The sequence below is a fragment of the Cervus elaphus genome, chromosome 12, assembly GCF_910594005.1.
Source record: "Cervus elaphus chromosome 12, mCerEla1.1, whole genome shotgun sequence".
Classification (NCBI taxonomy): domain Eukaryota; kingdom Metazoa; phylum Chordata; class Mammalia; order Artiodactyla; family Cervidae; genus Cervus; species Cervus elaphus.
The window spans coordinates 42,487,672-42,514,179 of NC_057826.1; the positions used below are offsets into that span (position 1 = coordinate 42,487,672).

Here is a 26,508-nt window from a genome sequence, read left to right on the forward strand (position 1 = left end):
ATGGACAAACAGGATCCTGTATAGAGGATGGGTTGTACCGTACAGCTAAGTGTAAAGGACAAGAAAGAGACGTGTGATCCACACCTTGGAAATAAATAGAGGGGAAATGGGGAGGGCACTGCAAGGAGAGAAGGGAAAGGCCCTACTTGAAGGAACTGATCGGGAAGCTGGCCCTGCCTATGAGAAGGGCCCCAGGTGAGGATGATGGGGTGGGGAGGCAGCAGGGGTTTCAGCTCTGTGTCTGCAGGAGGCAGCCAGGAGCCACTGCGGGCTCTAGAGAAGAAGACTAACCTAATGAGACCAGAGTTTAGAGCTCCAGACCAACAGTTGTTTCCAGGATATTGAAATATGAAGCTAACCCTCACTTTCTGATTTTAGGAATGCTAAAAACAAGAGTGGAATAGGCCAGAATCAGAGTGTAAAGTCTTGGTTTGGATCCCAGCTCTTCTGCTTACTAGCTGCATGCACTTGGGCAAGTTACTTAATCGCCCTGTTTCCTTAACTGGAAAATGAGAATAGTAATAGTGTTTTCAGGAAGATTAAATTTATATATATATTTAAATTTATATATATGTATACACATATATATAAAGTGCCTAGAATAGGGCCTGACACAGAGCAAGTGCTGCATTAGTTTTAGATATTAGGTGGTAGTGTTGTTTCAAAGGGTGGGGAAGGAAATCTCAGTGGAAATGCCTACATTTATTTGAAAACATCAACTTAGACTTAGAGAGAATTGGACTTAAACGTCGTCCGTTTTGCAAACAGCGTCTTTTCCGAAGTTTGACGTGCTATGCCTCAAAACCAAGCATTTTCTTTCTTTCCATCTGCCTCTCACTTTCTCACTCGAGAGTTAATGCTTCAGTGTTTTCTCTAAAAATTGAGTCCCCATGAAAACAGAAATAAACATCCTCCTCCTTATTCATCCCAGCTTTGGGTCTGGGTTTTGTATAACACCCTCAGCTCCCATCTCCTCCACCTCAGTGGGTGACAGATGGTGCTGCCAAAAATAAGATGTCCTCCTTCACCCCCTTGCGATGAAGATGATGGCGTTGACCCCAGTTGATCACACAACCCCAGACTCTAAAGCTGGGAAAATGACTTGTTTTGAGGGGGCACTGCCGACGGGAAAGGAAAACAGCAGAAAGCCACACCCAGCACCCGAGCAAGGCAAACAGAGTCTGGCCTTTCTTCTCCAGCAGAATGTGCTGACTCTAAGCCTGCCAGCAGTCATGGGACAGACACTGCCCTGATCCAGGCCACTCAGTGTTTAACAGTGTCCCTGCCCATGGCCAAGTTGGGGAAGGCAGACAGACAGTGCCACATCTGGCTCCTCTGACAGCGAATGTGATGAGATGGTGTTATACTTCTGCACACCATGGCCAGGTCATGGCCAAGGTGGTTGCACCAACCAAGAAGAGGGAAAAGTTTGTGGAGGCAGCAAAGACTGTACATAGACAAAACGTCCCCTCCCCTTTCTTGAAGAAAGCTTAAAAGTGATCATGTGCACACACAGCTGAGCGTCAGAATACACCCATGAGCAAAAGTCCTTAATATCCTGAGCATTAAACACCAGCCCCTGTGCATTATGACAGCTGTGAGAATGTTCTGTTTCACACCTGGCCTTTTTGAGAAAGGGGGAAAATGCATAAAAGGAAGGAATAAAAGAAGAGGAAATCGAATGATGATGCCAAAGGCTCTTTGTGACTAGAATAAATGCCTGAAAAAGAAAACCCTCGAGTAACTAGAAGATACCATTTCCCTGAGCACTGCTGAATGTGAGTCACACGACACCTTTCGAAGGTGTCAGTTATTTTCTGGTGCATTGTGCTGGCTGGACTCTATGGCAACGTTCTCATCTTTTGTGTCCTTCAGATAATGTGCCAAATTGCCTATTTAAAATACTGACAAAAGAACGTCCGCTCGTGCAGAGGGACCCTGATTAAGGGCTTTTCAATGAGTGAACCGCTTTCCAGAAAGATGTCCTGATAACTGTGGGCAGAGGTGACCCACAGCCATGGGATCTCAGTGTGGTGTGAGAGATGCACTGTGGGACCTGCCCACCCCCTCAACCATGTGACTGACTCCATGGCAGAGCCTCCAGTACCCACACTGCAGGGGCTGCCCTTGCTCTTCTTCACACGCTCTTCCACTGTGTCCCCAGCAATTCCACTGGCAGAAATTGAGCAAATGTTTCCCTGTTTGTTGCGTTTTTTAACACTTTCAGGTTCTTTCATACACTGCTGTCTTCCTTGGGATGGTCTGTATAGGTGCCTTTGAATCTGAAAGAGCTTATCACTCCCTTGGCATAGAGAAAAGGTGCTAGGAGTGCGAGTTGCACATTTTAGGGAATAATGGGCTAGGATGGCAGTGCAGGGTATTCCAGCACCATCTGTGGTGTGACATGATTTATTAATAATATCCTCCCCATTGCTGCAAGGGCTTGAGAAGAGCCAATCAGGTGGGGTTGAGAGGTGTTCAGGGTTGGATGGGAGGCTAATCTAGATGACCTCTAAGGTGCCCTCCTATCTGAAATTCTATGATTCTCTTGGGATGGTTATATCAGAATCCTGTGTAGCTGGTAGGAAGTTGAGGGTGGGGATCAGAATTGGTTTTAAATCTGGAGGGAGGACAGTTGCAATGTCATGGAATGACAGTTGGTGAATGGGGTCTGGCCAAGCTGGTGGGGCAGTCACTCAGCCAGAACCTTTAAGAAGGGGCTTGGGATTGGCCACATAATTAGAAAAAGCAATGAATCCTAAGGGCTGTTGGTTATAGAGGTTGAGAGAAACTGAAGTTTTTCACTGAAATGTGCCTCTGGCTATTCTCTGTTGCCTGAAATCTCTGCCCCTTTGAAAAATATCTCTGTTGAGTGATATCTCCAGGAGGCTCTTGTCAAAATGAACAAACAATGCCTGCAATGGGATATCGTATTAATTCATCCATATCTGGCAATACCTTTGCACATAGTAAGCAATCACTTTCCCACTTAGTATCCCTAGGTGCTCGTAAGTTCTAGCAGCTTTTTAATAAATTTTCTACATAAATAATCATATCATATATAAAGACAGTTTTAATTCATCCCTCTCCAATCTGTTTGCCTCTGTTTCTTTTCCTTTGCTTTATTGTGCTTTATTTAAAGTGACAAGAATAGGTACCATTGTCTTGTTCCTGATCTTAGGGGGAAAGCATTTAGTCTTTCATTATTAGGGATGTTGTTGTTGTTTAGTCACTCAGTCATGTCCGATTCTTTGTGACCCCATGGACTGTAGCCCACCAGGCTCCTCTGTCCATGGCAAGAATACTGAAGTGGGTAGCCATGCCCTCCTCCCAGGGATCTTCCCAACCTGGGGATCATTCCCGAGTCTCCTACACTGGCAGGAGAATTCTTTCCTATCTGAGTCACCAGGGAAGCTCCGGAGATGATGTTAGCTGCAGGTTCTTTTCATAGATGCCCTTTTTCATATTGAGGACATTTCCTTCTATTCCTAGTGTGATGAGAATTTTTATTCAGAATAGGTGTTGAATTTTATCAAATGTCTTTTCTATATCCATCAAGATGATCACATAATTTTTTCCTTGCTTAAATTATTAATATGCTATATTACATTGACTAAATGATTCAGATTTTGAATTCTATCCTGGCAGGCAGTTAAGCTGCTTCAGTTCAGTTCAGTTCAGTTCAGTCACTCAGTCGTGTCCGACTCTCTGCGACCCCATGAATCGCAGCATGCCAGGCCTCCCTGTCCATCACAAACTCCTGGAGTTTACTCAAACTCATGCCCATCAAGTTGGTGATGCCATCCAGCTATCTCATCCTCTGTTGTCCCCTTCTCCTCCTGCCCCCAATCCCTCCCAGCATCAGGGTCTTTTCCAATGAGTCAGCTCTTCACATGAGGTAGCCAAATTATTGGAGTTTCAGCTTCAGCATCAGTCCTTCCAATGAACACCCAGGACTTATCTCCTTCAGGATGGACTGGTTGGATCTCCTTGCAGTCCAAGGGACTCTCAAGAGTCTTCTCCAACACCATAGTTCAAAAGCATCGATTCTTCGGTTCTCAGCTTTCTTCACAGTCCAACTCTACATCCATACATGACCACTGGAAAAACCATAGCCTTGACCAGACGGACCTTTGTTGGCAAAGTAATGTCTCTGCTTTTTAATATGCCATCTAGGTTGGTCAAAACTTTCCTTCCAAGGAGTGAGCGTCTTTTAATTTCATGGCTGCAGTCACCATCTGCAGTGATTTTGGAGCCAAAAAAAAATAAAGTCTGACACTGTTTCCACTGTCTCCCCATCTATTTCCCATGAGGTGATGGGACCAGATGCCATGATCTTAGTTTTCTGACTGTTGAGCTTTAAGCCAACTTTTTCACTCTCCTCTTTCACTTTCATCAAGAGGCTTTTTAGTTCTTCTTCACTTTCTGCCATAAGGGTGGTGTCATCTGCATATCTGAGGTTATTGATATTTCTCCCGGCAATCTTGATTCCAGCTTGTGCTTCTTCCAGACCAGCGTTTCCATGATGTACTCTGCATATAAGTTAAATAAGCAGGGTGACAATATACAGCCTTGACGTACTCCTTTTCCTCTTTGGAACCAGTCTGTTGTCCCATGTCCAGTTCTAACTGTTGCTTCCTGACCTGCATACAGGTTTCTCAAGAGGCAGGTCAGGTGGTCTGGTATTCCCATCTCCTTCAGAATTTTCCACAGTTTATTGTGATCCACACAGTCGAAGGCTTGGTGTAGTCAATAAAGCAGAAATAGATGTTTTTCTGGAACTCTCTTGCTTTTTCAGTGATCCAGCGGATATTGGCAATTTGATCTCTGGTTCCTCTGCCTTTTCTAAGACCAGCTTGAACATCTGGAAGTTCTCAGTTCACGTATTGCTGAAGCCTGGCTTGGAGAATTTTCAGCATTACTTTACTAGCGTGTGAGATGAGTGCAATTGTATGGTAGTTTGAGCATTCTTTGGGATTGCCTTTCTTGGGGATTGGAATGAAAACTGACCTTTTCCAGTCTTGTGGCCACTGCTGAGTTTTCCAAATTTGCTGGCATATTGAGTGCAGTACTTTCACAGCATCATCTTTCAGGATTTGAAATAGCTCAACTGGAATTCCATCACCTCCACTAGCTTTGTTCGTAGTGATGCTTTCTAAGGCCCACTTGACTTCACATTCCAGGATGTCTGGCTCTAGGTGAGTGATCACAGCATTGTGATTATCTGGGTCGTGAAGATCTTTTTTGTACAATTCTTCTGTGTATTCTTGCCACCTCTTCTTAATATCTTCTGCTTCTGTTAGGTCCATACCATTTCTGTCCTTTATTGAGCCCATTTTTGCATGAAATGTTCCCTTGGTATCTCTGATTTTCTTGAAGAGATCTCTAGTCTTTCCCATTCTGTTGTTTTCCTCTGTTTCTTTGCATTGATCGCTGAGGAAGGCTTTTTTTATCTCTCCTGGCTATTCTTTGGAACTGTGCATTCAAATGGGAATATCTTTCCTTTTCTCCCTTACTGCTCTGTATTTTTAAGGTTTGTCACGATAGCTCCACAGCAGCCTCGACTGTTGGGCTAATTTAGCCTCACTACTAAGACAGGTCTTTCCAAGGACTCTGCCTCACAGCCTGCTCTTTTCTGAGATCCCTCTGCTTTGACTGGCGGGCATGAGGACCCTTCCCTGTGCAAGCTCTGAGAGGGGCTTTCTGTTGATTCTTCTCCCTGTCTGGTAGGCTTTTACCTTGTACAGACTGTTACTCTGCCAAAAGACTTGAGGAAACCCCTCTGAAGTTCACTAGAGCTCTTTCTACACAATGACCTCCTCTCTCATATTCTGTCCCATGAGTCCCAGCCACTTTTATCTCCCCAAACTCTACTTTTTTGTCTCCTCAGCTCAGCGAAGCTGCTGTGTGGAAGCTGCTATGATTTGGGGCATCATATGATGCATGAGATATCGGCTTCCTTTCTCCCAGGCATCAGAATGCTGTGCTGCCCATTTTCCAATGCTGCGATGAGTCACTGCCTGATCTTGACTACTCCTAGTAGGACTGCAGTTCCTGTAAGGATGTCTCCCTGCGAGCAGAGACAGAGATTTTGTCCATTACCTGTTGTTCACGCTATCTCCATCCCTCATAATGCCTGTCCTAAAGCAGTGTGACCTGTTTTGCTATTTTGCTTAAAAACATTTTGCATCCAAATGTCACAGAAAAGGGTGTTGGAGCTGGAATCAAGATTTTTTGCTGCTCACTTAGCAGCCTCAGTTGTAAACCCTGTAGGCCTTATTTCCAATTTCTACCACGTGAGAGTAAGGAAAACTGACCAGCCTACCATGCCAGTATTGTGAGGGATACACCAGATAATGCAGATGACAACATCCACTGTTCAAGGGCCTAACAAAGTCCTCCGAGTGCCCAGCCCTCCCTGCTGGGGTGGGGAGGGCAGATTTCTGATGAGGCCTCCCCTTCTTTCTGCTCTCACTGTGACTGTCCCTCTTGGGGTTCACTCCTTTCTCCAACCTGTCGGCCCAGCAAAATGTCCCTAAAAAAATTCAACAGAACTACCTAGAATTATATTCTTTCATGAATTTATACCTCGCTGCTGTCCTAAAATGATTATGAAGTGTTGTGTATTTGGTTTCTGAAGCTGCTTCACCTTAAAACCACAAAGCACAGTATTACAAGGTAGTATACCAGAATTTCCTGCACAAGGGGCTCATAAATCTTTTTTTTTTCCCCCCTCAGGGCCACCTGGAGCCACAGGAACTCCAGGGGAAAAGGGAGACCCTGGTGAGCTGGGCTTGCCTGGAAATGAGGGCCCAGCAGGGCAGAAGGGTGACAAGGGAGACAAAGGGGACGTGTCCAATGATGTGCTCCCCGCAGGTAAGGGGCTGGTGCTGCGGTCTTCTCCTGGGGTGAATGGGCCCAGAGACCATCCTGGTTTCTTGTACCAAGGCTGCTCTGGGTCATCTCTCCTTATCTGCCCTAGATGCCTGTCTGTTTCGTAGCATGTTTTAGAGTCCTGTGCTTTTGACAAGGAGAAAACCATGTGTAAGCCCAATGTTGGTAAGACCAAATCTGAGATCTAAGCATAAGTAGTTGAGGTAAAGCACTATGCCATGGCTGGATGGATTTAGGATGAAGGAAGCTTCCTTTTCCCAAATATCTGTTAAATCCAGTGCAATCCAGAAGAAGAGAAGTGAGATATTTCAGAGGACAACAGATAGAAAGTACAAGCTTCAGAGTTGATCTCAGGCCATCTTCAGACCCTTATCCTAAGATTCTTACCATAGGATTGAGGCAGACATGGTTGCTGATCTTCTTTATCTGGTTTCCAGCCCAGGTTAAAAGCAGGTAATTGGTGTCTGTGGCACAGCAAGCCTCAGAAAGGCAATGACATGGCCGAAAGAGTAAGTGACAGCTGATTGTCATGGAGGAGGAAGAGGCAGAATTTTTAAAAGCACTTTACTTTGGGGACCATTTGTACTATAAAAGCATAACTATCCTATTCGTGTGTTCAATAAGCACTTTTGAATATCAGAGAACACCATTTATGAATTAGGGACTTTGCTATAACAGCTGAAACTGGAAATATGAAAATGAGTAAGACATGATATCTGTCCTCAAGAAGCCAGGATGATAGATGTTCAGGACAGTGACCCTGACTCAGTGTCCTATCCAGTTTTTAAAATTTCTTGAGCACCTGCCATTTACCAGGTACTGTGTAAAGATCAAAGCACCCAGGAAAAATCAAATTAGGTTTAGCATGCCTCGTTCCAAAAAAAGGAGGTTGTGTGCAAAATATGTAAAATTTAAGAGGTGTTTTGACAGGATTCATATATATATATATATATATATATATATGAATATATTTTGAAACTGTAAGATCATGTTATATTCAGTTATATGGGAAATTTTCACATCCAGAATATCACACTCCCCTATATTAATTACCAAACAAATGGGGGTGACCACAAGGCATTCAGGAAAGCAGCATCCCTGAGTGCACTCTGATTCTAGAGACCAGGCCAGAGCTCAGTGCATCCTCTGGCCAGGGGGCAGAGAAGGAATAGGAGGGCTGGACCACATCTGCCATGATCTCTGCCTTTTCTGCTGGGGGCTTAGAACCACCCTCAGCCTCTGTGACCCCTGCTTGCCCCTTCAGTTCTAAAGCAGCTGTAAAGGCCTATTTGGTGGGGCTGGGAAGAGGCAGCTAAAGAGATCTCAGATCACCAGTCAGCCCAGGAAAGGAGTGTAAAACCAAAGGACTGAATATCCCAGACTAGCGGCATCTTTGTGCAAATTGCAGAACCAAAGGCCCCTGCAAAGGGCTGTACGCACATGGCCACCTGAAGTTAGAAGTGTGTAGTGACTCTACCTGCTGCTGTGTAGGTACTCCAAACCTCAGAGCACTCACTCTGGTGACCTCCGTGGGTTCTCACAGGGCAGGGCAGGGAGTTGAGAATCTGGACATGAAGAACCAGTGTCAGAGGGATACACTGCCTGCCCAAGGTCACAAAGCTGGACAGCCGCCCCCTGATCTCTTCCACAACACGGAGCAGTATTTCTCATGCCTGGAAGCATCCTTGGAGGTTTTAAAAACTACAGATGACCAACTTCCCCATCATTTTGATGAAGTGATCTAGGATGGGGTCCAGGCATTATAATTGTATTTGAGCTCCTTGGGTGATTCTAATAAACAGTCAGGGTTGAGATCTCTCAATATTAGCCAACAAAAAGAGGATGAGCTAAGGAGTGAGACAGCCCTGAGCGGGGTGGGGGGTGTGCAGCTCTGCTCCAGCTGTGACCTGGGGCAAAGCCCTGAACTTCCCTGGGACCCGGGTCACCCGAGGAGCTGCTGGTACTGTCTCACAGAGTACTTGGGAGGGACGAAGGGGAGATTTCTAAAATTCCCAGCACAGTTCCTGGCACACAGTTGAAACTCATAGTTGAAACTCTGTGGGAGCTCCCTTGACCCTGTGTGAGTGAGTGCTGGAGGACCGCTGTCCAGGACTTGGCCAGCCTCCCTGGAGCGGCTCCATCTCCTTTTCCCTTGTGTGGAACCCATCTCTGCTTACAGCTCTCTAATCAACTCCCACCCCTGCTTCTCTCTTTCTCCAGGTGCCAAAGGTGACCAAGGACCACCTGGCCCACCTGGCCCACCTGGCCCACCTGGGCCCCCAGGCCCTCCGGGTCCTCCGGGTCCCCCTGGAAGCAGAAGAAAAGGCCCTCGGCAGCCTAACATGTTCAACGGCCAGTGCCCAGGTCACACACCCCTGCCCTAGGGAGCCACCTCTTCAGTTAACGATCCCAAGCTCTCAGACTTCACCCAGACTTTGTGACCAGATTGTTTTAAATAAGGGGAGATTTGGCCCAAAGCGAGTATTCCTTCCCCATCTCCACCCACCTGGGAGGCCTGAACAGCCTGCCCGGGGTAAGGACCAGTGGCAGGTTTAGAATCGGGCCTCCTGCCTCCTGCCCTCATCCCTCTTCCTTCACTTGAGCTAGTCGCTCAATTGTGTCTAAGTCTTTGCGACCCCATGGACTGTACCCTGCCAGGCTCTACCATGGAATTCTCCAGGCGAGGTTGGTAGAGGGGGAAGCTATTCCCTTCTCCAGGGGATCTTCCTGACCCAGGGATCAAACTGAGGTCTCCTATTTGGCAGGTGGATTCTCTATAAAGGCTGAGCCATCACCAGTCTATTCCTCTTTCTTGTCAGCTCCACCATCTCTGGAGCATGGAGGGCTTGACAGATGGAGACGATGAGGAAATTCAAATTGGAAGCTATTCCCTTCTCCAGGGGATCTTCCTGACCCAGGGATCAAACTGAGGTCTCCTATTTGGCAGGTGGATTCTCTATAAAGGCTGAGCCATCACCAGTCTATTCCTCTTTCTTGTCAGCTCCACCATCTCAGGAGCATGGAGGGCGTGACAGATGGAGACGATGAGGAAATTCAAATTGTCTAACTCCCCATAGATACCCTAGTACTGCCATCACCACCTCTAAGCTTTGCTAGCAATGATAGTGATGTTGTAGGCATAGGGCTAAGTGCTCAGTTCATTTAATTCTACACTAGCCCTAAGATATAGGAGTCGTATTCTGACCAGTTCACAGATACAAAGCTGAAACCCCAGGGAGCTACATAGTCTGTCCATGGTCACTCAATTAGTAAGCAACAGCTGGGATTCAAGCTCCAGTGTGCCTGCCTGTAAAGCCACTGCTTGGGACATTTTCCTTTCGGAGACAGAAATCCACACATTGAGAATAAGCCAACAAAGGGCAGTTCAGTTCAGTCGCTCAGTCGTGTCCGATTCTTTGCGACCCCATGGACTGCAGCACGCCAGGCCTCCCTGTCAATGACCAACTCCCGGAGTTTACTCAAACTCATGACCATTGAGTTGATGATGCCCTCCAACCATCTCATCCTCTGTCGTCCCCTTCTCCTCCCTCCCTCAATCTTTCCCAGCATCAGGGTCTTTTCAAATGAGTCAGCTCTTCACATCAGGTGGCCAAAGTACTGGAGTTTCAGCTTCAACATCAGTCCTTCCAATGAGTATTCAGGACTGATCTCCTTTAGGATGGACTGGTTGGATCTCCTTGCAGTCCAAGGGACTCTCAAGAGTCTTCTCCAACACCACAGTCCAAAAGTATCAATTCTTTGGCTTTCTTTATTGTCCAACTCTCACATCCGTACATGACTACTGGGAAAACCATAGCCTTGACTAGATGGACCTTTGTTGGCAAAGTAATGCAAGGGCACCTGATCTCTGGCAGGCCTGGATGGCTTGTTCTTCAGCCAGTTGTGACAGGGGTGGCCATGGGTTGAGAGCTAAGAAGAAATCAAGGGTCGTGTTAATGAAAAGTCCTTCTCAGGTGCTGCTAGAACTTCTCCACACAGCGATGTTCAGGGACTTATTCCCCTACCTTGGGCCATGAGGAGGCACACCTGGATGCCTGGCTTCCTGGCAAGCAGAGAAGAGGGTCCTGACTGGGATTTCTCTCTCACTTGCTGTGGATTTCTCCACCACTTTCCTAAACATTCTTTCATTCTGTCTGGTACATTGTTCCTTCTGGAAGATGTTTGGGTGGGGGATAGGGAACACACTCAGCTATCAGAGTGGGTGAATATGAGCTTTCAGAGATGTCACCACCACGCCCAGTGAATGGAACCTGATTATGACCCTGCCCAGCTGTGAGCAGGCTATTAATTCAACACCACCCCCTCCCTTAGCATCAGCCCTTTGTTCAGATTCCCTGGGGGTACAGGCTGAGCAGAACTTTCCCCTGAGCGGAGGGGAAGTCTGACCCTGCTTCTGTGGAATTCGGACTTGCCAGAGGCTCTGTCAACAGTGAGGGGGTGCTGGAGAGGTGCCCTCCAGCCTAGCCTGCCTGCTAAGAGGCTGGTTGGCAGGGAGAGGGTGGGCTTGAGGGTTGTGAAAACTGCTTTAAAAGAGAGGCCGATTCCTTCTGCTCTGCCTCCCAGAAGTGCGTCCTGGTTGCCCGGCATCCAGCATCTGAGCTCGACCCTCACTCCTGCTCCTTCTTTAACCCCATCCCACCCCCTCAGCTTTAGAAGCTGGTGGGTAGGTCCTGCACGAGTTAACGAGACCTTTTCTTCAGACTAAGAATGGGAGGGTCTCTCTGTCCCTCTCTGTGCAAAGCCCAGGCCCCTAAGTGGGAACTCGAGAGGCAGGATTGTGTGTGGGGAGTCTAACAGCCCTGAGACCGCTCTCATCCATGGCAGAAGGGCTTCAGAGAGACAGGGCTCATCCAGCTAAAGGAAGGTTAGAGAAGAGCCTCCCTATTTTACTGATAAAGACACCTCTCTAGTTTATTCTGTGCGTTTCCCTAGTGACGGTGGAGGTGCTTCTTCCTATCTAGCAAGCACAAGGTGATGGGAAACCCTCAGAATTTGCCTGGGGAAGTGGGTCCTGGCCTTTCCCAGAAAGCCCGATTTGCCGAGACCTGCTGCCAGGTGGTCTGTTCCCTCTCATCTCCACACTGGCCACGCGACCCGCACCTTCTGTCCTGCTTCTGACACCTGAGCCACCTCTTCACCAAAGGTCTGAACTCAGCCCATTTGCTAAGGAAGATGAATTTATGCTTAGTCATAGCCTCAAACCAACTATGAATCAGGTGCCCCTCAAGGGCCTGGATCCCACAGGTCTTCGAGCAGAAAAATACAGACGGGAAATGGGGAGGGGAAAGGGGCCCCGACCTCTCTGGTCTGGGCTGTCTCTAGGCTCCCTCCTCCTCTGCTCCCTGGCAGTTCAGGAAGACAGGGTGCAATGGGCCACCCCATCATGAGGCTGCTCCCTCATCCCCATCAGCTTCACTGAAAGTGAAAATCCCTCCAGAAAATGCAAATTGTGATAGATTCCCACCTGCCCAGAGTGGCCAGGAACGTGTCAGTAAGCCTTCCTCCCCACCCCGCCCCCAGGTTGTTGAGGATTAGGATAGCTGACTCAGGTGACATTTTCCTATTACTGACATCCTCTCGGGATCATCCAGTCTTAGCAACTATGGTCAGGAAATGCTTGTGGGGAACTCACCAGGCAGAGGAAACAAAATTGGAAGCGTATGAGTTGGTGCTTCAAAGCAAGCAAGCAAAAACCAAGGATGCTTATGGAACTCGAATCTGGAGTGAGGTGGCGGAAAGCACCAGTTATAAAGTTATACACGCCTCACTGTGCCAACTGCGTTTGCTCTGATTGTCTTTGTTGTTTTAGGTGAGACATGTGCTGTACCAAATGATGATACCTTGGTTGGAAAAACTGATGAGAAAGTCAGTGAACACCATTCCCCAGAAGCAGGTACAGAAACAGAGCATCCTGTTTATTTTTTTTATTACTTGTGCATGGGTCTTCATTGCTGTGTACAGGCTTTCTGTGGTTGCGACGAGCGGGGGCTACTCTCTAGTTGTGATAAGAGGACTTCTCACTGTGGTGCCTTCTCTTGTTGCGGAGCACAGGCTCTGGGTGCACGGGCTTCAGTAGTTGTGGTACACGGGCTTAGTTGCTCTGCGGCATGTGGCATCTTCCTGGACCAGGGATCGAACCTGTGTCCCCTGCACTGGCAGGCAGGTTATTACCCACTGGACCATCAGGGAAGTCCCAAAGCATCCTGTTTTAAAACTCAGAAATCAGATATCTTAAAGTCATATGGACTAAAAAAATAAAATAAAATCAGCACAATGTGAGAGTTGTGAGTCATGTTTCTTTTGTTGCAAAATGAGGGCTATAGCCCAGGAGAAAGCATTTCAGGTAGCTCAGAGAAACTGCTCCAGAGCAGTAGGGGGAAAGGTCAACATATATGTGATTTTGGTGAAGGAGAAGTACATGCAATCAAGCACATGTTTTTTGCAGAAGGTTTCTGCAAGTCACATGGAGCAGTCATCACCATGAAGGATTTGGGTGCTTTTCTAGATATTTAGAAAGTGAAAGTGTAAGTCTCTCAGTCATGTCTGACTCTTTGTGACCCCATGGACTGTAGCCCACCAGGCTCCTCTGTCCATGGAATTCTCAGACAAAAATACTGGAGTGGATTACCTTTTCCTTCTCCAGGGGATCTCCTTACCCAGGGATCGAACCCGGGTCTCCCACATTGCAGTCAGATTCCTTACTGTCTGAGCCACCTTATGAAGAAATACATGACTTCAGTTCAGTTCAGTTCAGTTGCTCAGTTGTGTCCGACTCTTCATGACCCCATGGACAGCACCATGCCAGGCTTCCCTGTCCATCACCAACTCCCAGAGTTTACTCAAACCCGTGTCCATTGAGTCGGTGATGCCATCCAACCATCTCATCCTCTGTCGTCCTCTTCTCCTCCTGCCTTCAATCTTTCCCAGCATCAGGGTCTTTTCCAATGAGTCAGTTCTTCGTATCAAGTAGCCTAAGTATTGGAGTTTCAGCTTCAGCATCAGTCCTTCCAATGAACATCCAGGACTGATTTCCTTTAGGATTGACTGGTTGGATCTCCTTGCAGTCCAAGGGACTCTCGAGAGTCTTCTCCAACATCACAGTTCAAAAGCATCAATTCTTCGGCTTGGGCTCATAAAATCAGCTCCTGAAAATATCTAACTATCTGAAGACCTGTTCTACCAGCCCCCCACTCCCACCCCCACTGAGGACAGAGTGCCTCATTTCTGCTGTCCACCCTTAGCTCCTTTCAGGGGATGTGGAAAGTCAGCAGCTGCATCAGCACATGATTTAATCCTTGTAGAGGTAGCTGGCAAGTCCCAGTGGCAACTGCCAATTTGTAGGTTACAGTCATAACTGGGAGGTGAGTAACTTTCTCTTCTTTTAATAGAATCCATGATCACATCAATTGGAAATCCAATACAAGTGTTGAAAGTTAAAGAGACGTTTGGGACTTGGATAAGAGAGTCTGCTAACAAGAGTGATGAACGCATCTGGGTGACTGAACATTTCTCAGGTGCTTTTATTTGGCAGATGATCCATATCTCTGTTGTAATTTTCTTTCCTCTGTTGCCTTCCTTCAGGCTTATCCTGTTTCTGTGTCTGAAATCCTTGCTCATTGGTGTAACAGAATTGCTTTTTTTATTTTAGAAAGCCCAAATGAGTGGGCAGAATGCTCTTCTCAGTTGAGCACACTGGTGACAAACCTCACAGTTCAGATAATAGGGACATGACCAGGGCACCCCCACTGTAGCTCTTTGGCAAAGTGTCCAAGAAGAAACAAATAGCATCCTGACTGATAAACCATAAGAAACCCTGAAACCATAATGAGGAAGAAATGTCAGAGACAATTTTTTTTTTTTTTGCACAGGCTGTCTTTCTTTAAGGAGAATCCTTTTGGCCACTTTTCTCAGATACCACAGTATCTGAGAGCCCAGGGGAGAGGGTGAGGTATCATCTTGAAGATCTACTGCACCACACTGTCCCAAACAGATGTGGTCAGGAATTGCAGTGGCCCCATGCCAGAAGAGGCCTGGCCATGCCTACTAGTCAGAGCAATAGCTCAGACATGCTACTTTGGTTTCATCCAGGCTTACTCATCAGCTGGTAGTAACTGTCCAGATGACCAGCTGAGAGGGAATCTGTGACTCTAAAGGGAAGAGCAAGGCCATTGAGCCAACATGGCCCCCTTGGAGTGCAGTGGTGGGAGGGGACCGCACAGGTGCTCGTCACGATGCTGGCCTATGGCAGTCTGACAGAAAAGTTGATAAAATTGTAGGGGAGGGCCTGGTACCGTTTTCCTGAGAGGAGCAAAGGCAACTCTGATTACTGTGTTCAAAAGATGATTCAGGAATCCACGGAAGAGAATTGGCCTTAGGGTTTGGGAGCCTGGGATCTTGAAACTGGACAAGGACCCTTGCAGGATGTCTGACTCTCACCTTCCATCCTTTTACCCCTCCTTCCCCCACTCACCTCCAAGCTGTGACTGCCTTTCCCTGGCTTCCCTCCTACAGGCATCAGGGTGAAGGAATTTGAAGACCAGCCCTCGCTGCGGAACGGCAGTTACACGCTCATCCACCTCCCGTACTATTTCCACGGCTGTGGTCACACTGTTCACAACAACTCTCTCTACTACCACAAGGGAGGCTCCAACACCATCGTGAGGTGAGTCCTTCAGGGCCCCGCTGCCCCTCTTCACCCATCCCAGCAAGCACCTACTGTGTGTGGCGCTTTAGTCATACTTCAGCTACTTAGGGGAAGGGACTGTGGGTCTACCCTCTTTATGTTCCCGGGGCCTGGCGCACAGCCAGAGGTCAGTCAGGGTTTGCTGACTGAATGAACCGCAGGCCACGAGGAGTGGGCCCCACTGCATTTATTGCTGGTCTGGAACCAAGTGAAAGGTCAGGGCCAGGGAGAAGGAGGCCGGGAGCAACAGGGGGCGGAAGCTTTCTCATCCTTTGGGAAAGAAAGAGCAGAATCTAGACCTCCCTCTAGCAGGAAGGTGTCACACCCTCAAATCGGTTTTGTTCTGAAAACTGTTGGGTGTGAAGAATTTCATGTCACAGCTGAGATCTCTGAGGACTAGAGACTGCAAGGCCTTAGGTGGTTCTGTCATCCTGACAGAGCCCTCACCAAGCCGCCTCCCCTGCGCCCTCCATTTTCCCATGGGCAGGAGAGGCGGCCACCCAGGTAGTCGGGGCCCAGGACAGCAGCCCAGGTTTCCTGGCTCTGCATAAGAATTGCTAAAGGTTGTCTGCATGGCTCAAGAAGAAATCAAGTGCTGGGCTTTAGAGGCAGAAGTGGTCATCTTGGGCAAATCAAGGGAGCAGTGAACTCAATCAAGTTCCAACCCTCCCACCTACTTATTTGTGACCTCGGAGGAGAGACACCACTTCCGGTGACTTCCGTGTCCTCACTACAAATGGAAAGGTGGATGAGAACCTCTGCAGACCTCCAACTGTACTCCCATTGGAAATGACATTTCCAGTGTTATGAAAGCCATGGTCCTCATCATTCCAAACAAGAGACTTGTATCTTGAGGGAGAACTGGATTCCTTCATGGGCATGGGCTTGCTAGTACATCATGCGGTTAAACCAGCCACATTAGACACACATGTCAGCCGTGGCTGGAGGCACCCCGTCCTGTGCCTCTGCACCACCCCCCATCCTGGGCTCCCTCACTGCCTCGTCACCTCCTGGCTACCTCATCTAGACAGAATCTTGCTCTAAAAGAAAAAGATAACTGAGCCGCCACCCATTCAGAAGCCTTCTCTCCCCACACACACTGCTTTCTGTGACCTTTGTTCTCATTTTTCAGCCCTGTGGCTCCCTGCATGCGCATGTGTGCTAAGTTGCTTCAGTTGGGTCCGACTCTTTGTGACCCCATGGACTGTAGCCCACCAGGCTCCTCTGTCCATGGGGTTCTCTAGGCAAGAATACTGGAGTGGGTTGCCATGCTATCCTCCAGGGAATCTTCCCGACCCAGAAATCCAACACAGATCTCTTTTGTCTCCTGCACTGGCAGGCGGGGTCTTTACTACTAGGAAGCCCTGTGGCTCCCATATGTGTAGGGCCACCCAGGTGGCACAGTGGTAAAGAATCCACCTGCCAAACAGGTTCATTCAAAGCTGGTTTGATCCCTGGGTTGGGAAGATCCCCTGTAGAAGGGAATGGCTACCCACTCCAGTATTCTTGCCTAGAGAATCCCATGGACAGAAGAGGCTGGTGGGCTACAGTCCATGGGGTCACAAAAGAGTCAGACATGACTGAGCAACTGAGAGCAGTTACGTGAGGTGTTCTGGGGTGAATGAGCCCCAGAGGAGGATTGGCCACCCTAAGAAAGAATGGCTTCTAATGACACGAAGCCTGTGTGAGGCACTGGTTAGAACAACTATACTGGGGCCCTGCTCCAGTGCCTGGCTACAGTCTGGGAGGAGAATCAGAGGCAGACTGGAATTAGACCCTTTTTTGCTGGAAGAGACGAGCCTCATCAAGAAAAGCAACTGTCGGTGCCAGTGCTAGAACGGCAGTCCTGAATCCCTGGCATTCAGAGGAAGGGGAGCCCTGAGAGCAGAGATGGGCATGAAAGACCTTCTCAAGCCCGCACTCTTGTCTAGTTTCTTTTCAAGCTTACTTCAGGATTTCCTAACTGGCTTCAAGCTTGCTGTACTCCAGTGCATACCCGCAGCTTCGCACCTGTCACAGTTCTGCTGCTCGATGGCGCCCTCTACTGCTTTTCTTTTAGCCTTGAGTCCCTGAATTTTTATTCCTGAAGCTGAATCAAAATCCACTTTTGCTATGATGTAGATTTGGAGTCCAAATCAAACAGCCTCCAGGAGCTGAGGGGCCTGGGGTTTCACGCCATCACTTCATTGATCTACTTGCTTACCAAAGAAAGAAAAGTGACTTCACAGCCATGACTTTGCTACTTCACTTCTCTGCTGCTGACTTCCTTCACTGAGCCTGCTGTGAAATTTTTGTCTTAAAACTCCTGCTTGGAGTAGAGGAATCACCCCCAAACTTGGAGGTCAAAAGCCTGAATTTAAACTGCATACTGTATTCCTGAGCTGGTCACATCTCCTTTTCTCATTAGTAAAATGAAATGACAGACTAGATTATCTTTTAAGGCCCCTTGCAGCTTTGAGAGGGCATATCAGGAGGTCAGCAGGCACCTGAGGATTCAGGAAGTGAAGGACTTTTACCAGGGTCACATGGTTAGGAGGTGGACACTGAGATGTAGTCACCAGCCTCTGCATTCTCACTGCTCACGGTGTTGCAGATGTAATAGCAGAATGAGCATCTGGAACTTACTAGAAATGCAGAATCCCAGGCCCCACCCTAGTTTAACAGAGGAGCCTAAAAACCACCCTTGTCCATAAAAATGGTGTCTCATATTTACTTTTTTTTTTTTTTTTTACACATTTAAGGTTTGAATTTGGCAAAGAAACATCCCAAACTCTGAAGCTTGAAAATGCCTTGTATTTTGATCGAAAATACCTCTTTGCAAATTCCAAGACATACTTCAATTTAGCTGTAGATGAAAAGGGCCTTTGGATTATCTATGCTTCCAGCGCGGACGGCTCAAGCATCCTTGTCGCACAGCTGGAGGAGAGGACCTTCTCCGTGGTGCAGCACATCAACACCACGTACCCCAAGTCCAAGGCCGGCAACGCCTTCATTGCCCGAGGGATCCTCTATGTCACTGACACCAAGGATACGAGGATAACGTTTGCCTTTGATCTGTTAGGAGGGAAGCAGATCAATGCAAACTTTGCTCTGAGAACTTCCCAGTCTGTTCTTGCCATGTTATCATACAATATGAGAGACCAGCATTTGTATTCTTGGGAAGATGGCCATTTAATGCTTTATCCCGTACAGTTTCTGTCAGCTGCATTACACCAGTGACAGGAAGCATTCTGTTCCCCTCAGTAAATTTCAGCTGTTCTCTGGTACCATGTGTGTCCCAATAGGAAACTTGTCTTTAAGGGCGGTCAGGTAATTAGCTGTCATAATCTCACAACACAGGTGCTTATGTGGTGTTTCCCCTTTAATTCTGACTCTGTAGGGGAAATAACAGACTGGAACTCACAAATGGCTGGCATTTGGTGATTCCTTCAGAAACTAGCTGGGCAAGTTACCTCTCCCTCTTTAGGTCTTGTTTTTCCCCACTGGTAACGTGAAAGGGCTGGCTAAAATGATTGGTAAGATTTCCTTACCTGTAGGGAATTCTGTGATTCTTAGCTGTTGCTACTCTCGCAACTTTTACGTATTTGGTTTTGGATTTTATTTTTGGCTTTTAGCCATGGCTGAGCAGATTTACCTCTGAGTTGATCAGCCTGGTGGCCTGAGCAATGAATTCCTTAGTTCCGACTTATGTTTATTGTCTTGGAAGCTGCACTGACCCTTTAAGGCTGTTGAGGTACCTTATTACCCCTAACTTATTAGCTTTCTCTGCATCTTCACCTGCCACCAGAGCGTCAGAGTGGGCATCATCCTCAGCTCCTGATTACCACGCCAAAATTAGCCAAAGCAGGAATAGCTGCCTGCATTGAAGCAGAAACAGGCACTTCTGGGTTCCTGTCCATTTCTGACCATGCTGATCTGCAGCTCGGCTCGTAAACGTTGAATCTGCAGGTCTTGCAGAGTCTTTCTGCCCTAGATCTGGATCGGTTCTCAGAGTAAATACTGTGCAAGTGGACATTAATCCAGTGAGAACCTTGAGAGACACTTTGCAGTTTTCAGAAGAAAGGTGCCATTCGTGGTTATTATCTAGAACAGGGATTGGCAAACTGTGACCCGTGGGCCAAACACAGCCCATTGTCTGTTTCTGTAAATAAAGTTTTATTCAACACAGTCAGAGGCATTTGCGTATTATCACAGTCACAGGCGTATTATAGTCTGTGACTACTTTTGCTATACCCTGGCAGAGTTGAATTACTGCAAGAAAGTTGAGGAACAGCTCCTCAAACCTAAAACATTTACTTTCTGGCCCTTTACAGCAATAGTTTGCCAACCCCTGATCTAGAATATTAAAGTGAGCCTGATTCTTAGAAGGGCTTATTCACCTGGGCCTGTTCATTATATATATATTTTTTGTTTCAGACTAAAAAGTGGTCATTTATATGCTTTGAGTTTATGGTAAAGGGCAAGGGTGAAAACAGCATAAAATTAAGACTCCCCCCCAAAAAAGCAGTTAATGAACTGTTCTTACCCTAGTGTAGTTTTCCTTTTTAATATATGTTATCTGGCTTTTTTCTCCTTGTGACTTTTTTAAAAATTTTAATTGGCAGATAATTACTTTATAACTACCCAAATATAGTTTTAAAGAATGTGATCTGGTCCCTTTGGATGCCAGGAGAAAATCCAGTTTAACTTGCTCCTAGTTCAGTTCAGTCACTCAGTCGTGTTCAACTCTTTGCAACCCCATGGACTGCAGCATCCAGGCTTCTCTGTCCATCACTAACTCCCAGAGCTCACTCAAACTCAGGTCCATTGAGTCGGTGATACCATCCCACCATCTCCTCCTCTCTTGTCCCCTTCTCCTCCTGCCTTCAGTCTTTCCCAGAATCAGTCTTTTCTAAGGAGTCAGTTCTTCACATCAGGTGGCCAAAGAATTGGAGCTTCAGCTTCAACATCAGTCCTTCCAATGAACACCCAGGGCTGATCTCCTTTAGGATGGACTGGTTGGATCTCCTTGCAGTCCACGGGACTCTCAAGAGTCTTCTCTAATACCACAGTTCAAAAGCATCAATTCTTTGGTGCTCAGCTTTCTTTATGGTCCAACTCTCACATCCATACATGACTACTGAAAAAACCATAGCTTTGACTAGATGCACCTTTGTTGGCAAAGTAATGTCTCTGCTTTTTAATATGCTGTCTAGGTTGGTCATTGCTTTTCTTCCAAGCAGCAAGCATTTTTCAATTTTATGGCTGCAGTGACTGTCTGCAGTGATTTTGGAGCCCAAGAAAATAAAGTCTCTCACTGTTTGCATTGCTTCCCCATCTATTTGCCATGAAGTGATGGGACCAGATGCCATGATCTTAGTTTTCTGAATGTTGAGTTTTAAGTCAACTTTTTCACTCTCCTCTTTCACTTTCATCAAGAGGCTCTTTAGTTTTTCTTTGCTTTCTGCCATAAGGGTGGTATGATCTGCATATCTGAGGTTATTGATATTTCACCCGGTAATCTTGATTCCGGCTTTTGCTTCATCCAGCCCAGCATTTCGCATGATGTATTCTGCATATAAGTTAAATAAGCAGGGTGACAATATACAGCCTTGACGTACCCCTTTCCCAGTTTGAAACCAGTCTGTTGTTCCATGTCCAGTTCTAACTGTTGCTTCCTGATCTGCATACAGGTTTCTCAAGAGGCAGGTCAGGGGGTCTGGTATTCCCATCTGTTGAAGAATTTTCCACAGTTTGTGGTGATCCACACAGTCAAAGGCTTTGGCATCATCAATAAAGCAGAAGTAGATGTTTTTCTGGAATTTTCTTGCTTTCTCTATAATACAACAGATGTTGGCAATTTGATCTCTGGTTCCTCTGCCTTTTCTAAATCCAGCTTGAACATCTGGAAGTTCACAGTTCACGTACTGTTAAAGCCTGGCTTGAAGAATTTTGAGCATTACTTTACTAGCGTGTGAGATGAGTGCAATTGTGCGGTAGTTTGAACATTCTTTGGCATTGCCTTTCTTTGGGATTGGAATGAAAACTGACCTTTTCCAGTCTTGTGGCCACTGCTGAGTTTTCCAAATTTGCTGGCATATTGAATGCAGCACTTTAACATCATCTTCTTTTAGGATTTGAAATAGTTCAGCTGGAATTCCATCACCTCCACTAGCTTTGTTCGTAGTGATGCTTCCTAAGGCCCACTTGACTTCATACTACAGGATGTCTGGCTCTAGGTGAGTGATCACACCATCGTGGTTATCTGGGTCATTAAGATCTTTTCATATAGTTCTTCTGTGTACTTGCTCCTACATGCCCTTAAATACACATATTTTCTGCCAACTCGGTTCTTCAAACATCCTTCAGCCCAACGCCGAGGTCCACGCAGGGCCGCCGAGAGTAGAGAGGAGTCCTGCAGTCAGGAAGGAGACCTAAGGGAAATACTTAGGTAAAGATTTTTCAGCAATTTGCCCTCACTGAGTACATGTATGTGTTAGGGGAGCTTCTCAAACTTTTTCACTAGAGCCTCATCGATTCTCAGTGGCCCTGAGTCCTGGTTTTATACCTTACTAGTGGAAGCATTTTAAATTTCAGGGGATGTGCAGATTGAAATATTTGAGTCTCCACACCCCATGAATAAACCTAGGCAGCTATGAGGGAATTTGTTGTTGCTGTGTTCTCAAAATAATGGGTATTTGAAACTTTTCTCCCCACTTTTTAATGAGATTGGTTATGTCATGTCATCACAGCTTTTTAAAAAAATGTCTTCTTCAGATTCATGTTTTATAACAAAGTAGAGTTTCATGTTCAAGATCAATGTGTTTAATATGTGCTACTCTTATAGTATTTAAAAATATATGTTGGCTGTTTCTGGACACAGGGGACCTGAATATGTATATAATTTCATAGTGATGATTATAATAGTAATATATACAATACTAACTGTACATACAGTAACAACCAAAAGAGGTTAGTTATTTAATTAGCCCATATTTCTTTTAGAAAAAGTTTTAGAAACCCCAGTCTTGGTATTTTATTTATCTTGGCACCCTTAACTGTTGGTAAGGAATCATATACTCACTGCTAGACACGTATAGATTGGGATTTCTTGCTCTCTCTTTTTTTTTTTTTTTTTTGCTATGGCAGAGTAATATAAGGACAACTGAGTTTGACCAACAAACAGAAATTAGTAATTTCATAATAGGGTTGAAAAGTTTGTCTTTACAGAGTGAAAAGAATTCAGATTTTACTCAGTGCTTGATTTTAAAAAAAGGTTTGAACTCATTGCTAAAATAGAATGTACCGGCTAATGTTTTTAAGTCAAGATATCATTTTAGCAGTTTACATTGACGCTTATAAGCAAAGTTACTTTAAAGCACTTTCCAAACATTTGCACTTCTGATGTCAGAATCAAACCAGATAATTCCCTAATTCTTTAATCTAAAGCAGATAACTTCCCACCAGAGAGTAAATAAAACCATCCCTCTCAACCTCAGAAGTTGGGTGGACCCCATTTCAAAGCATCTTCTTGCAAACTGATATTGTGTCCTATCATTTAGCCCAGGTATTATGACAAAGAAAGGGTCCTGGGAGGAAAGTTTTAAAATGAGGAGTTCTGATCTTAGGTACCTCCGCAGTCTGTTACCTTCCAAGGTTGCAAGATAAAAAGTCAAACAAGACACTAAAATTCTTAAAGAACCAGGTGTCTTTTTCTAACTGCACTGACTACATTTTGACTGTGGCTAGATGGCAATGGCACCCCACTCCAGTACTCTTGCCTGGAAAATCCCATGGATGAAGGAGCCTGGTAGGCTGTAGTCCATGGGGTCGCTGAGTGTCAGACATGACTGAGCGACTTCCCTTTCAATTTTCACTTTCATGCATCGGAGAAGGAAATGACAACCCCTCCAGTGTTCTTGCCTGGAGAATCCCAGGGGCGGGGGAGCCTGGTGGGCTTCTGTCTATGGGGTCACACAGAGTTGGACACGACTGAAGCGACTTAGCAGCAGCAGCAGCAGATGATCACAGACGATCTAAAGGAGAAGTTCATGACTGAGCTTTTCAGTTTTCATGCAGCTGCTATGACCTGGTGAACCACATCATTAAAAGCCATAATTTCCAATCTGTAACCACAGATTCTAAGCTATTCTGAGCAACGAATGGATCATGGTGAAAGTATCTTTTTTGGTTGTAATTTATTTAACTTTAATTAGTCAATAAAAATAATCATTGCTGAACATAATCACATGTTGAAACAAGTGTACTGTTATTATTACCTCATGTTAATTTATACATAATGTTTAGAAGAAAAAATAACCAAAAACCAGTATTGTGGTAGAATTATATTAATATTTTTTGCTCCTCTATTCAGACACTCACAGTTTGTTGGCTCCTTCTGAGTACTGAAAAAAGTCATTAATATGGATTGTTTTCTCTATCAGAAAACATGAAAAATGTGCAACTAGTTACTAAAACTAGATACGTACAGATGTAAGTGCAATGAAGATTTGTTAGTTTATTGGCTTAGTTTAGGCAACTAAAAAGGACATGATGTTACATGCTAAACGTAGAAGGAATTTTAAAAATTGGATTTGTGTGAATTTGGGCAAGTCTCAATCCCTCAGAAGCTCTGTGTCACCTGTAAAATGTGGATAGTACTACTTACCTCCTTTGGTTTTTCCATGTGAAATGAAAAGTGCTCTAAAAATTATACGATTCTTGATAAATCATAAGTGGTATTTTTATATTTCAAACCTACAGGGAACAAGAGTGACGCTGTTATTCTTTCAGCCTTAATCAGGGGCTGCCGAGCTGAGTGAGAGGTATGCAGCATCAACAGTGTCTCTCTGCTGGTCTGTATGATTAGGGAGTTAACACTTAATGTCACCAAAAAAATGGTCCCTTAGTCATGCAACAAATTTACAGTAAAACCACCCTCAAATCATGAAAAAAAAATTCAAGGACCCCACTGTTTTGACCTAGAGAACTTCTTTATAACCTTCCCCAGAAGAGTCTCTGTTCCTGACAGGCCCAGGCATGCACTGCTGATGTCTTTTGTCATTAAAATAATACAAAGCAAAAAAGAAAAAAGTCCTCAGAGAAAATAGCCTTTCCCCTTTACCTGGACCATTCAGACTTTGCATGGGATGCTAACATATCCAGTTTTATAGCTGTTCACTGTAAGACTTAAAATAAGAAAGAAATTAACCTGTCTCCCTACTTTCCCCTCCAAATGATCTGTCATGATCAGCCTCAAAAACTGAGCCACTTGAACAGTGGTTGTTAAACTACTTTCTAAAAATCTAAAAAAATTAATTCTAAAATTGCTAAAGTCTTGTGTCTAGCAATATGGCTTGGTTAGTGTTCCAAATTCATTTGCCAAGAAGCCACATACATAATCACAGGATTACAAAAGGTCGACACTAGATAGAACCTTCACATAAAAACCACTCCAAGTTTCTCATTTTAAAGCCTAGAAAAGTGAACTCAGAGAAGTTTCACCTAACGTCACAGCTTAAGTATCATGGTGAAGATAAGACATTTTTCCCTAACTTTATGATCATGGTTTCCACCTTACTCAGACATGTCCAAGAGAAGGATCTGGTCTGTGGAAAAAGACAGTAATTAACTTTGAAGATTTTTTTCAAAAGGCATTCCTTTTAAAAAAGCTGTATCTAGAGGAATTTGCCAATTTAAGCCCAGTCAGGCATAGAACACTCCCCAGCAAAGAATTCCCCCACAGTCGTCACCTTCCAAGAGGTAGATGAGAAAGCTGGCACAGCACTGCTTGTTACTCTAAAAATTGCCTCACCATTGGACAACCCTTCCTGCCCAGTTTTAGAGACATCAATGTAACTGCTGCTGGTGCTCACCATCTATGAGTCATGGTCTCCTCTAGGCAATAGAACACGTTATTTCATTATTTTACTTGATCGTTATTTCACTTGAGCATCATAGATGCTCAAATGGAAAAGTCCTTCTTGTTGTTTTTCAGTTGCTAAGTTGTGTCTGACTCTTTGCGACCCCATGGACTGCAGCATGCCAGGTTTCCCTGTCCTTCACAATGTCCCAGAGTTTGATCGAGCTCATGTCCATTGATACCCTTCTTAAATATCATTTACTCTCTCTGGTCAATGTTTTAATCCTCTCTCCAAGCATGGTAAACGCTGTGATATATCCAGTACATGGATTCCACGTCAGGAAAGACTTTCTGCCCCTGGTGCTGGGAGTGCTGTCAGCAAATAGCCTTCAGCTGTCAGACCCTTCAGGATTTGCCTTGTCTGCAGAGATTTGCTTCATCCAGGAAGCACCTCCTCATCCAGTGATGGATCAGTGTGAGTATAAAGGCTTGGACAACTCAGCCCAACTCAGAACTGCTGTAAAGGGCCATTCTAGTACCAGAGATCCCCATAGCTCAGCCAGACCTGTCACTAGGCCTGCATCACAGACTTTTCTTTCTGCTATCCTGCTTCCTTCTCCTCCAGTCCTCCCAAAGGTATTGACAGTAAGGGCACTGTTTAATGACACCCTGCTAACTAAGCTCCATCTCAGAATTTGCTTCCCGAGGAACCTGTTATAGAGTTGCCAGGTGAAATGCAGGTTGCCCAGCTAAACTTTAGTTTCAGATAAAGAACAAAAATTTTTAAATATAAATATGGCACAGGATATACTTATACTTGGGGCTTCCCAGATGGTTCAGTGGGTAAAGAATCTGCCTGTAATGCAGGACACGTGGGTTCAATCCCTGAGTCAGGAAGATCCCCTGGAAAAGGAAATGGCAACACACTCCAGTATTCTTGCCTGAGAAATCCCATAGACAGTCCATGGTTACAGTCCAAAGAGTTGCAAAGAATCAGACATGACTGAGCAACTAAGCACATAATTACACTAAAAGTTTTATTTATCCAAAATTCATAATTTAACTGGGA

The 26,508-nt window shown here is 45.6% G+C and overlaps 1 protein-coding gene across 2 annotated transcripts in view; it reads left to right on the top strand.

Annotated features, from left to right (window-relative positions):
• Positions 1–18,864, top strand: part of GLDN (gliomedin) — a 56,535-nt gene extending 37,671 nt beyond the window's left edge. For both annotated transcript variants that reach the window (XM_043920557.1, XM_043920558.1), the window contains 6 exons: positions 6,739–6,876; positions 9,115–9,258; positions 12,725–12,808; positions 14,304–14,429; positions 15,427–15,577; positions 18,340–18,864. In XM_043920557.1, coding sequence (XP_043776492.1) covers positions 6,739–6,876; positions 9,115–9,258; positions 12,725–12,808; positions 14,304–14,429; positions 15,427–15,577; positions 18,340–18,817 — 1,121 coding nt within the window. In that variant the 3' untranslated portion in view covers positions 18,818–18,864. The remainder of the gene's footprint in view (positions 1–6,738; positions 6,877–9,114; positions 9,259–12,724; positions 12,809–14,303; positions 14,430–15,426; positions 15,578–18,339) is intronic.
• Positions 18,865–26,508: the final 7,644 nt, after the last annotated feature.